This window comes from Lathyrus oleraceus, chromosome 1, assembly GCF_024323335.1.
Source record: "Lathyrus oleraceus cultivar Zhongwan6 chromosome 1, CAAS_Psat_ZW6_1.0, whole genome shotgun sequence".
Classification (NCBI taxonomy): domain Eukaryota; kingdom Viridiplantae; phylum Streptophyta; class Magnoliopsida; order Fabales; family Fabaceae; genus Lathyrus; species Lathyrus oleraceus.
In genome coordinates, this window is record NC_066579.1 from 397436650 (window position 1) to 397449313 (window position 12664).

Below are 12664 nucleotides of genomic sequence, written 5' to 3' on the forward strand. Positions count from 1 at the left end.
GTGAAGTGCATGTTAGATATCTTTGAGAGAAGTCAAAAGTAATTTATTAGAATATACATTAAAATAATCTTTTGGTCCGTTAAATTGATGTGTTTTTAAAGATTTTTCTATGAATTATATTTTTAAAAAATAAAATAAAAAATAATTTTAATATTTAATTAAAAAAAATCACAGAAACGAAAATGATAAACATGCCAACTTACCTAACCAAGACAATTTAAGCCCAAAAAAAAATTGATAGTGTTACATGATTTTATTTTGTTGAGTTTAAATATTTCACAAAATAAAATGAACGGCCAGGGTTAAAAGTTGAAAAGAATCAAGCTATAATACGATCATCACGAGCGTCAAATAGCGAACCATCATAAACACGCAAAGATCTCAACCATAGAAAAATTGATCGAAATTTCCCAATCAAACGGCCCAACAATTGTCGGCTTAAATCACAAAACTCCACCTCTATTTCTTCTCCTATTCTTCAACCCTAACCTAATTAACCAAAACAAACGCTGCCTCTGTTTTGGTTCGTTCTCAGCATATTTTCTACTTCACTTTCGATCATGAACACTCGTCATTAACAATTCAATACACACCCTTCTAGATTATCACTCACCTAAGGTATGTTAACTTTTTCTACTCTTTTTAGGGTTTGTTCATCGATTCACGATATCGTTTTGTTGTTTCTATTGTTCAATTCTTTTTTTTTCTTTTCATGATTCAATATTGTTGTGTATTGTGTAATCGAGTGTGGATGTGAGGTGGAGTGATTGGGTTTTGAATGTGTTGTTGTTGTTGTATGAAGTTTGAATAAAGTTTTGTGATTGTAGAAATATATAGATAGATAGATACCAAGTGTTTGAAATGGCAACAACAGAGACAGCTTCTGCTGCGCTTGGTCCTCGATATGCACCGGATGATCCCACCCTTCCGAAACCGTGGTTGGGGTTGATTGATGGAGGTACTGGTACGTTGTACTATTGGAATCCTGAAACCAATGTTACTCAATATGATAAGCCCGGTGCCCCACCTGTGCCTGCTGCTTCTACGCCGGGTTTGGCGCCTATACCGAGTGGGGCGGGGCAGCAACAGATGCTGCAAGGGCAGCCCTCACAACAACAGCAGGGGAACCATTTTGCCCAACAGCAACAGAGTCCTCATGTGGCGCAGACTACTCAGCAGCAGCCTTCTCAGGCTGCTCAACCAGTGCAGCAGCAGCAGAACTCACAGCTTGCACAGCCGACGCAACAGCCTGGGTTACACCAAGCTAGACCACAGATGATGCAGCCTCATGGGCAGCAGATGATGCAGTATCAAGGACAGCAATTTCAGCAAATGCATCATCAGATGCCTCCGCAGGTTATTCGTCCACAACAATTTGGGCAAGGTAATCCTCAGGATCATAGTACACATGTTGTGCAACCGCAAGCACCTCAATTCACTCCTCAGAACATGCATTATACGGGGTATCAACAAAACATGGTTACACCCAGGCAACCTAACTCCCAGCAGATTCAGCCAAACATGCTACCATCTGGGCAGTCAACACCCCAGCAGAATCAGCATAACATACATAACCAGCCTTTTGAAAACCAACAAGATTTTAAAACAGCAATGCCAAAGGTGGAGGAAACAGAGTTTAAAAATGGAAGCCAAGTTGGTTTCTCGCCGTCACAGTATCAACAAAGGAGTGCCTTGCCTGGTCAGAACAATCCAAATGTTCCTGCTGAAGTAAGTTCTGGTCAAGTGTCTATTGCAGGTGTTAATTCTGGCCAACCACAACAATTCAGAGGGTTTTCAGGCAGCATGCAGCAGCCTGCCCCGACAATGCAGTCACAGCAGGGTGGTTCTGATTTATTTTATCAACATGTTCCTAACTTTCAAAACCAGTTGAGCCCGGGAATGATGCATGGGCATCCTTCTAATGCACATCCTTCTAATGCGCATCCTGCTGCCCAAAAGATGGGACATGAGGACAACGTGCACGGTAGAGCTGGAAATGACTATTATTATAATTCTAACAAAGAGATGCCACCAATGGGTCGTCAGCAGTCAGATATGGCCCAAATGCCAATTTCCAGAAATCAGCAGGTACTTTTCTTTTCTTATTTCAATCTTTTGAAATTGAATCAATGCTTCAGTTTTCCATTTAAAAAAAGAACAAGTGTCGTCCCACTTGGCGGAGTTGGCTTCATGAATTAAACAACGCTATAATGTTATGTATTAGGTCTAAAGATAGATAATTTTTACCTATAAGCCTCTACAGTTTTTAACTTTTAATTAAATAAATTACACGTGGTTGCTTTTTGATTGTTAGACTTATGCTTTCAAGTTATTCCAATATATTTAAAATAATAAAATATCGATTTAATATATGGAAACCCTCATGCTTGCCCCATCGTACAAAATGGTGCACTTTTCTGAAAATTTCATTCATCTGTCCATTATAATACGATAAAGCAAGAGTAATAATAGCTTGGTGATGCTTTATGCTCTTTTATGACAAAAATCTTAAAATTTAATGTAGCCAATGATGCCCAAAGGAATTCCTAAAGCATTTCTCCTTTAGCTAGGCACATGTCGCTTGCGTGCCTTAGAAGTAGTTCCTTTCAATTTGACCACCTCAACACTATTTTGTGTTGACAATGCATGCGTCAAAGTTTCACCCGTTTTCCCGAATTTTTGTATTTAATAATTTGATTTTTCATTGTCTTACTCCTTATAGTGTTTGTTTGATATCCCAATTAAATACTTCATTGATAACTTTGTAAAACATTTCTGCAGGATATGAGGATTGGCAATTCCCCTTTTCAAAACAATGTCCCTAGTGGAAATGGAAGCGGTATTACTGGGAATGCTATGGGTAACATGTTCACCTCTCCTATTGGAGTACCTTCTGCCCTTTCAAGTAACTCATTTACAAGGCCTCCTTATGGTGGGTCTTCAGATGTTACTGATCTCTCACCAGCTGAAATATACTGTCGGCAACATGAAGTTACAGCGACGGTCTGTACTATTCTTTCAGCATTTGTGTATGCTACCTAGTTTAATATCTTGATGCTACCTAGTTTAATATCTTGATACAAATAATGTATGAACCAAGCCTTCCCAGCCCACTAGGCATACTTTATATTATGACTTTACTATATATTAGAATTAAGTTGCTCTAAATGAGAGAATGGAGCCATCGAAGTTATGGCTTTACATTTTGCAAATGCAATATGATATGTTCTAGATGGTTTGTGCTTTTCAGTGGGGATCTTGATGCCAATGTTTTATTCTTCTAGACTGTCCACATCTTAATATATTTATGTTGAGCTGTTTCTCAGTATTTACTTCTTATTGGACAGGGTGACAACATTCCACCCCCATTCATGACATTTGATTCCACCGGGTTCCCTCCAGAGATACTGCAAGAGGTAAGTTTATTCTGTCCTGTTATATTGTATTGGATGCTCTGGTGCTTCTAGGAAAGTAGTAGTGGTTTTCCACCTGCACTCATTTTCCTCACCGTTTTAACTTAAATTTTACTTTTAAACTCTTGTCGCAGGTGCGATATCTGCTCCAGAGCAGGAGCATATGTCGTACGCTGCACTGCTAATCTGCTATTGGCACAATTACACGTGCAACTACTATCTTGATTTTTGGAGCCTGCAAAAAAGGGTGGTTGCAGCCTTTCATGGGCATCTTCTATAAGTGTGGATGGCCCTTCATTCAAATTTCAGCTTATGTGACCTGGGATTTATTGCTTATTGGCTCCGCCTCTTAGATCTTTTTTGCCTTTTTTTATTGCCTCAAGTTGCTTCAGTAAGCAACCACAACCTATAGGTCCTTTTGTTCAATGTGCTCTAATTTGTTTGTTAGTTAAACCAATAGTTGCAATTGTGTTTTCTTAATCTAAAGGTGTTGGATGTGTGTGCACTGTAAAGTGGTCTGATTGCCTGCCATATGCTTTGATTTCAGGTATGTTCTGCAGGCTTCTTGAATCCAACACCAATACAAGCTCAAACATGGCCTATTGCCCTACAGGGTAGAGACATAGTGGCGATTGCCAAAACAGGCTCTGGGAAAACACTAGGCTACTTAATGCCGGCCTTCATTCTTCTTAGGCAGCGACGCAATAATTCTCTGAATGGCCCCACCGTCTTGGTTTTGGCTCCAACACGAGAACTTGCAACACAGATCCAAGTGGAGGTCTTCAAATTTGCACGGTCTTCAAGAGTATCTTGCACGGTTTGTTCTGAGCATTTCTATCATTATTTTTGTATAGTTTTAGTCTTTTATATTGACTTTGATAAGTTGGTGCTCTTCTTGATCTTGTTTCCCTTGCAGTGCTTGTATGGTGGAGCATCTAAAATTATTCAGCTGAAAGAGTTAGATCGGGGGGCAGACATTGTTGTTGCCACACCTGGTAGGCTCAATGATATACTTGATATGAAAAAAATTGACTTTAGGCAAGTTTCACTCCTTGTGCTTGATGAGGCTGACCGAATGCTTGATATGGGTTTTGAGCCTCAAATCCGTAAGATTGTGAATGAGATTCCACCACGTAGACAAACTCTCATGTACACTGCAACCTGGCCTAAAGAAGTGAGAAAAATTGCTGGCGATCTTCTTGTTAATCCTGTTCAGGTTAACATTGGAAATGTAGATGAGCTCGCCGCAAACAAATCTATCACACAGGTATGACACAACTATATCTTGCTTTCTCTATTTGTAATGAAGAATAGTGCTACAAAGTCATATGGGTACCGCCAAATTGTGTGGGTCTCATGTAAATTTGGAGTGGCCGTAGGAATTTTAACCAATAGAAAAGCATGTGTTAGGTGTTAGTGAGTGTGTTGTTGGATCTTCTGTTGGAAGGAATTTACCAAAATCTGTTCCAAGTGCAGAAAATGTTTTTTGTTTTTGTTTCTTGATGACTAAATTCCTCCATTCCATTGCTTAAAAGTGATTGTAAACTGGCAGTATGTTGAAGTTGTCCCACAAATGGAGAAACAGAGGCGTCTAGAGCAGATCCTCAGATCCCAGGAACGAGGTTCTAAGATCATAATATTTTGTTCCACAAAAAAGTTATGTGATCAGCTTGCCCGGAGTATTGGCAGAAGTTTTGGGGCGGCTGCAATTCATGGAGACAAGTCTCAAGGTGAGAGAGACTGGGTTTTAGGTCAGTTTAGGAATGGGAAGTCTCCAATTTTGGTTGCTACTGATGTTGCTGCTCGTGGTCTTGATATTAAGGATATAAGGTTAGCTTCTTTGTATTTAAGGTGCTTATTTGTGTTTAAGATATTTGAAGATTTTATGTCATGTGCATGTGCTAGATAATGATGATCCTATTAGTTGTTATATTGTGGCCTTAGCTTTGTTTGGAAGTTACCTAGAACATTTTAGGTTTTTTTTTATTTTTAACTTTTATACATTACAGGGTTGTGATCAACTATGATTTCCCTAATGGTGTTGAAGACTATGTACACCGAATTGGAAGAACTGGACGGGCAGGTGCTACTGGAGTGGCATATACCTTTTTCTCTGAGCAGGATTGGAAACATGCAGGCGATTTGATCAAAGTTTTGGAGGGTGCTAACCAACACGTGCTTCCAGAGTTAAGGCAGATTGCTTCACGTGGGCCACCAAGCTTTGGAAAGGATAGGGGCGGGATGACTCGGTTTGACTCTGGTGGTGGTGGGCGCTGGGAGACTGGTGGTCGTGGTGGCATGAGGGATGGTGGTGGCTTTGGTCCTCGTGGAGGCATGAGGGACGGTGGTGGCTTTGGTGGAGGTTTTGGTGGTCGCGGTGGCACAAGGGACGGTGGTAGCTTTGGCAGTCGCGGTGGAATGAGGGATGGAGCTGGTGGACAAGGTGAGAGAGGTGGTGATTTCTTTCCTGGTAGAGGCAATAGGGGTAGAGGATTTGGTCCTCCACGTGGGGGCCCTGTTGGTTGGGGTAGGGGTGACCGTGGTGGTCCTAGTGATCGGTACAACATGGATGGTCGCGGACAAGGGCGTGGTCGTGGACGATTTGACAACAGAAGAGATGTTCAGAGAAGTAGAGACAGAAGTTACAGTCGTAGCCCCGAAAGAGTTCGAACATGGGATATTAACAGAAGCAGCAGTAGAAGTAGAAGTAGGAGTAGGAGCTGGTCTCGAGGTCGCAGTAGAAGCCGCAGCTGGTCTCGAGGTCGCAGTCGCAGCTATAGCCGTAGTCCACGACGAAGTCATAGCCGTGACCGAAGCTATAGCCGCAGCCGCAGCCCCAAAAAGAATAATAGGCGTGTCAAGTCAAAATTTTCCGATAAGATTGATATCGTAGCACCTGAAGCAGGAGCTTCTGATCCTAAAATGTTCCCTATATCTGCCAACACCCAAGAGAGTTCTGTTTTGGGAACAGAACATCTGGAGCAGCTACCTGTTGTTGGAAGCACTGGCCCAGATAATCCAGAGGCTGTAGTGGACGTTAGTCATCAATCATCTAATATTTGAACTTGAAGCATCTGTTCTAATCATAATTTTTGAAAATGCACTTCTGACAGTGGTGGGTATATTGACCTCTCACTTTTTGTTTCCTATTGGGTTTTACACTTTGGTTACCTGATGGAAAGTGATTTATTCGAAGTTTCAAAGTGCAAGAAATTTTTGAGCAAACAGTTTAATATGATATACTGCATTGCTTAATGTCAAGTGAAAGTTGTTTTTCCTTTTATTTTTTATGGGTTTGGGGGTAGTTAATTCCCATTAATTTGTGAATTGTGGAAAGGCATTATTTTGGTTGTATTATTAGCTGTATGGAGGTGGGATAAACAGATGTAATAGATTATATTATCATTTTTTGTATTAGACTAGAACTCAAGTCACCTAACTTTGGTGGTGGTACTTACTGTTATCTTGTCATTAAGTTTTTTTGTTAACAGTGTTCTCAAGACTTTTTCTATGTTTATTGATCAGTTTAATAAAAGTAAAATAGAGTTAAATTTTAAATGAAATGAAATAAAATACAATACTGATATTGTTTCGTTACAGATATTTTTTAGTAAAATGAAAAGGAATTGGTTTACTTTTTTTGTTGATCTGATCATGTTTTATTTTAAAATTATTGATTTATTATTATTGTTTTGTTCATATATTTTTGGGAAAAAACAAAAGAGGTGCCTTGATAAACACAGATTATTGGAGTGGATGGAAAGATATTAATGGATGCTATCTTTCTTTTTGCACCAAGTGCTTTCAAGAATCTCTTTAACACTGAGGACAAAGCAACCACTTTCTCCTAGCTTCCTTGTGCACCTTCGTATTGAGTTGGGCATTCATTCTCAACAAAAAGAACTTAAGTGGGGGCATTCTTTTAGTTGTATTTCTAAAGTTTCTCAAGTGGTTTTTGATTTTTAAGTGGTGGCATTTTCAATAGTTCCTGCACGATAAGAAAGAATCCACTGATGATATAACATGCATGAGAAGAGAAGGGAAGAGGAAATAGGTAAAAGTATAAAGCTTCAAAACGAACTCATTGGACTTGTAAAAAATATCACGTGTTTTCATTGAAGAAGTTATTCAGGTTGCTGTTTTATTGTCCAGAAAATTTTACCTTGTACCCCTACAATTAACCCCATATCCCTACAAAAATTTAAAAATTCCCATTTTATCCTTAATTGGTTTTAACCAATTTACCATTTCATTTTTACCATTAAATTGAAAATTGCAAAAATTACACTTTCACACCCCTCGCACCGGAACTCTTGCAAAAAGACTTCCGGTATGTATTTTTCCAAACCGGAAGACTTTAGGAATGACTTCCAGAACACACAAAAAAGCAAACCGGAACACTTAAGGAAAGAGTTTCGGTTTAGATAAAAAAAAAATTCAAAACCGGAACACTTCTTAAAAGAGTTCCGGTGAACAAAATTTGCATACCGGAACTCTTGGGGGAAGTGTTCCGGTATGTATTATGTGTGTTCCGGAAGTCTTTCTTTAAGTCTTCCGGTACGTTTTTTTTTTAATTTTTTTTTTTTTTTAATTTTTTTTTTTTTACAGAAATGGAAAATCTTCCCAAAATATGTGTAGATACTACTGATGCGTTTATGACGACGGAAAAATTTGATACACGAGAAGAGGTTATCAGATGGATTAAAGAGGTTGGAATCGACAATAAAGTAACTGTTATTATCAGTCGTTCAGATACTGAAACGGGGAAGAGAGGGAGAAGTAACAAAATAATATTTGGTTGTGATAAAGGTGGGAAACACAAGATTAGTGATAGTGGTACCCAAAGTGCGTCCAAGAAATGTGGATGTCCATTTAAAATCAGGTCGACTCCGGCGAAAGATGGATCTGGTTGGAAGATTGATGTAAAATGTGAGTTACATAATCATGGTTTACCTGATAGATTAGAAGGTCATTCGTTTATTGGTAGGTTGACCACAGATGAGAAGCAACATGTCGCTGATTTGGCAAAGAGACATGTAGCACCTAGAAACATTTTGCTTTCCTTACAAGACAAGTTTCCTGAGAATGTCACTCGGATTACGCAAGTATACAAGCATAAGAGTGTGATAGAAAAAGAGATAAGAGGTCCAAGGAGTGAGATACAACATTTGTTTAAGCTTATTGAGGATGCAGGATATGTGTATTGGAGTAGAAAACAGGATGACTCGGAAGTGGTGAGAGAGATATTTTGGGCACATCCAGTTAAGTTGTTGAATATATTTCCGATTGTGTTAGTTATGGATAGCACCTACAAGACAAACAAATATAGACAACCTTTGTTTGAAATTGTTGGCATGACATCGACTGAGTTGACTTTTGCTGTTGGATTTGTGTATATGGAGTCTGAGCAAACAGAGAATTTTTGCTGGGTATTGGAGAAATTAAAAGAGTTGTTTGTAAAGAAAGACATGTGTCCACAAGTGATTTTGACAGATAGAGATCTTGCTTTGATGAAAGCAATTGAAGTTGTGTTTCCCAACTCGATTAATTTGCTATGTAGATTTCACATTAACAAAAACGTTGGTGCCAAATGCAAACAACATGTGGTGAATGACCTGCAAAAGACGATAGACACATTATGGATGGAAGTTGTCTGGGCTAGTGATGAGGTTGAGTATGGTCAGCGGTTGCATCAACTTGAGCAAGCATGTGTTGATTATAGTGGATTTATTAATTATGTGAAAGACACATGGTTGACTCCACATAGGCATAAATTTGTTGGAGCATGGATTAATTGAGTCCTACATTTGGGTAACACAACAACTAATCGGTACGTCTTATAATTTTGTATGTGTTATTTTTATATATGATATTATTTTTATGTTTTTTTATGTGTTATTTTCAATATCTAATGGTATTTTTTATATCTGATATTTTTAGGGTTGAATCTGCTCATTGGAAGTTAAAGCAGATGTTAGGAAACAGTATAGGTGACATGGTCAAATGTTGGGAAGCCATGAATAACAACTTGAGGTTACAACTGGGAAACATTAGAGCTTCATTTCAAAAGAGTTTTTACGAAGTTGAGCACGCGCACGTAAGTCCCTTTTATGGTTATTTGCGTGGTTCCGTATCTCGAGCTGCTTTGAGACGTATTGCTGAAGAGTTATTGAGAGTTGATTATGTTGGAACTAACAGGCAAATATGTGGTTGTACTCTTAGAACATCTTATGGGTTACTTTGTGCTTGTGAGTTAGGAAGATACAGAGTAGGTGGTATACCGATACCCATTGATGTTGTTCATGTTCATTGGAGGAAACTAACTATGGAAGTTGAGTTAGAGATAGGTGAAGATGATGGATCAGAGGTGGATATGACGACTACAATGGATGAGTTGTGGAGACGATTTAGGTCATTAGATGTTATTGGGAAAAGGGCATTAAGGAGTAGGGTATGTGAACTAGCATACCCAACAATGACAACATTGTGTCCACCACCTGAGAAAATAAAAACCAAAGGAGGAGTGAAGAAGAAAGGGAAAAAACCAGCAGATTATGATGTTTATAGGGACCCTTCGTATCATGAGTATGTTGATAAGGCATCTCAATCTTCACAAAGGCAATCTCAACCATCACAGACTTCGAAGAAGATCAAATTATCAAAGAAGCAACCACAATTCATTGTTCAATTTCCTAATCATATTAGGTCATACATTGAAGATGTAGTTAATGTTGAATCAGATGGTAATTGTGGATTTAGAGTCATTGCATCATTGCATGGATATGGTGAGGATGGTTGGCCAATGGTTCGCAGAGAGTTGGGGTTGGAAATAATAGACAAGGATATGTCAACTTTGTATGACAAGTTATTTTCTAATCGGTTGTCAGCTGTGAGAGAATCTTTGATGATAGAATCGTTTGGTTCACAGCCACCTGAAAAATGGATGAGTCTACCAGATATGGGTTACTTGATAGCGAATTGTTATAATGTTGTACTTGTCTGTTTAGGCAATCCGTGCATCACTTTCTTTCCGATGACAAGTTCACATTCACCAATTGTCTTTATTTATTGCATTGGTTTTGTTAACCAGAATCATTGGGTTCAGGTACGTATTTATATGTCTAAATATTTTAATTATTTCAGTTAATATTTTATGTTATATGACTTAATCTTTTAATTATTTTACTTTATCAGGTTAACATGAAAGAGGGGTTTCCATTGTCACCGGTCACATTAGATTGGAAGAAATTTCGTTCTCATATAGCAACTACTTGGATGCTAGGATTTGCAGGACGTATGCAACATTGGCAATTACTTACACATGTATTAGCATGATTATGTAATCAAAACATAAATATGTAATCAAAACATGAAATCTATATTATTATGTCTATTATATTCAAAGCTTAATACATATAATCAATGTGAACGAGAAATATGCAAAGCTTCAAATAAATCAGAAAACTGTGGATCTTCCTCTTCAGCATTAACCTGTCTCAGATAGCGACGAATCAATGTAGATACACGAGCCCAATCAGGATCAGATGGCCCGACGTCATATACAGGAACGGGTACCTCTCTAGGAGCGTCACGATGGGGAGAGACCAACCGTGGATGGGAAACACGATAATACCACTCCAGATAACCGTCTTCTACCTCAGATGGAGTGGTGGCCACGGTAGATGAACCGATCACATCGACAACACTCTGATGGTAACTGATCCAATCAACATCAATATTCGTCACCATCATACAATCCAGAGGTGGGGATGGAACATACTGCCTATACCCGAACTGACGTAAACATCTATCAGGCAAGTATGGAACAACTGATTCACCCCACTTCAAACAGCCCCTGTAAAGACATATCTCATCAAATACACGCCATGCTCTATGATCCTCAAATGGTCGCCAGATGGCGTCGGTAGGTGTCAGCTCGTCCAAAATAGGTCGTAAATCATCGACCTTCAGGACTCCCCATCTATACGACCATCTCATCGCTCGGGGAAGACCACAGTTTCCAGCAGGATTCCAATTCTCCCCTCTTTTTCCAACAGTTGGAAAATACTCGTGAATCCAACACTGTTACAAAATAAAAACATAATAAATAAAACAAATTAAGTTACAATATTTTATAAAATGAATCCAACACTTAATTAACAAAATTAAATTATATACCTGTAGGAGAGTAGGATATCCACCGAGTTGTTTGCAACTGTACATGGACGCATCTCCAAGATATCGGTAGAGGGTAACTAGTGCAGCTGCTCCCCAACTATATCCTGAACATCCATCCAAGTCCCTAAACAGGAGGAGGTATCGTGCCTCTACAAGTGTAAATGTCTTATCAGCAAATATGGTGGAACCCACCAACATCAATAGATATGCTCTAGTCGCATATGCCCAGCTGGAAGCAGCTCTATGATGTACGAATATATCATATAACCACTCCAACTTGTAATACGACCCCCTACAGCTCCGAACATGTGACTGTGCCTGACCCTGTGACACTCCTAGGTAGTCAACAGCAAGTTCAACAGCTAGCTCTTCAGTCACATCCTGAGGACTCCAAAAGATACCCCTAATGGGCAAGTGAAGTAGACATGCGACATCATCTAAAGTAATGCTCATTTCACCAAACGGCATGTGAAATGAAGATGTCTATAGATGCCATCTTTCCACAAACGCAGAGACAAGATTTGTGTCTATCTTGTTCAGACTGGTTCTCTGCAGTGAAGCTAAACCGGATCTAGATACCCAACTCTCCATCTGTGGTGGAAGAGCCAATGGAACCCTAGAAGTCAACTTCAGTCCATGTCCGACAACCTTCAACTCTTTCTTTGGTCCTCTTTCCTAAAAACAATTAAAACACATATTAGAAAACACATTATAAAATATTCAACTATTATTCATTTTCAAATATAGTCCGTTTACTTACCTCACCGAACCATATATGTCGGGCAACATGATGCTCGTACTTCACCAAAAGAGACGTATCGTACGGCCCTCCTGGATATCCAGTCGGCTCAGCTGCAGCTACAGATGAAGATGCACCCCGGTCTAACGTGCGGACTGGAATCCGGCCATCTGCACCTCTTCTTCGAACCATTGCAAAAATAATGTTAAAAAAAATAATTAAAATTAAAAAAAAAATAATAATTACGTACCAGAACACTTCAAAGAAGAGTTCCGGTTAGTAAAAAACACAAAAAGCCTTCCGGAACACTTTCTTAAAGAGTTCCGGTATACAT

The 12664-nt window shown here is 39.0% G+C and overlaps 2 protein-coding genes across 2 annotated transcripts; one reads left to right on the forward strand and one right to left on the reverse strand.

Annotated features, from left to right (window-relative positions):
• The first annotated feature begins 390 nt into the window (after positions 1 to 390).
• On the forward strand, positions 391 to 6913 carry LOC127074552 (DEAD-box ATP-dependent RNA helicase 46). Its single transcript, XM_051015882.1, has 8 exons — positions 391 to 618; positions 828 to 2088; positions 2782 to 3003; positions 3348 to 3416; positions 3961 to 4230; positions 4330 to 4680; positions 4966 to 5243; positions 5423 to 6913. Exons 2-8 carry the CDS (start codon positions 862 to 864, stop codon positions 6474 to 6476), a joined length of 3471 nt encoding a protein of 1156 aa, XP_050871839.1. The 5' UTR covers positions 391 to 618; positions 828 to 861; the 3' UTR covers positions 6477 to 6913.
• A 434-nt stretch (positions 6914 to 7347) lies between these two features.
• Positions 7348 to 12256, reverse strand: LOC127110525 (protein MAIN-LIKE 1). The gene is made up of 4 exons (XM_051046114.1): positions 11592 to 12256; positions 11299 to 11495; positions 10938 to 11196; positions 7348 to 7401 (listed from the first exon to the last, which is right to left on the reverse strand). The coding sequence occupies exons 1-4, from the start codon at positions 12057 to 12059 to the stop codon at positions 7348 to 7350; spliced, it is 978 nt and encodes a 325-aa protein (XP_050902071.1). The 5' UTR covers positions 12060 to 12256.
• Positions 12257 to 12664: the final 408 nt, after the last annotated feature.

Excerpts from the sequence above, each read along its gene's own strand:
- LOC127110525 (XM_051046114.1), bottom strand. The coding sequence starts at position 12,059 with ATGCCGTTTGGTGAAATGAGCATTACTTTAGATGATGTCGCATGTCTA. Across the intron at positions 11,496-11,591 it reads GATATCCTACTCTCCTACAG|TGTTGGATTCACGAGTATTT; the intron begins GTATATAATTTA and ends ATTTTGTAACAG. Across the intron at positions 11,197-11,298 it reads TTTGAGGATCATAGAGCATG|GCAGTATGTTCCATCCCCAC; the intron begins GCGTGTATTTGA and ends GTTCGGGTATAG.
- LOC127074552 (XM_051015882.1), top strand. The coding sequence starts at position 862 with ATGGCAACAACAGAGACAGCTTCTGCTGCGCTTGGTCCTCGATATGCA. Across the intron at positions 3,004-3,347 it reads AACATGAAGTTACAGCGACG|GGTGACAACATTCCACCCCC; the intron begins GTCTGTACTATT and ends CTTATTGGACAG. Across the intron at positions 4,231-4,329 it reads CTTCAAGAGTATCTTGCACG|TGCTTGTATGGTGGAGCATC; the intron begins GTTTGTTCTGAG and ends TTTCCCTTGCAG.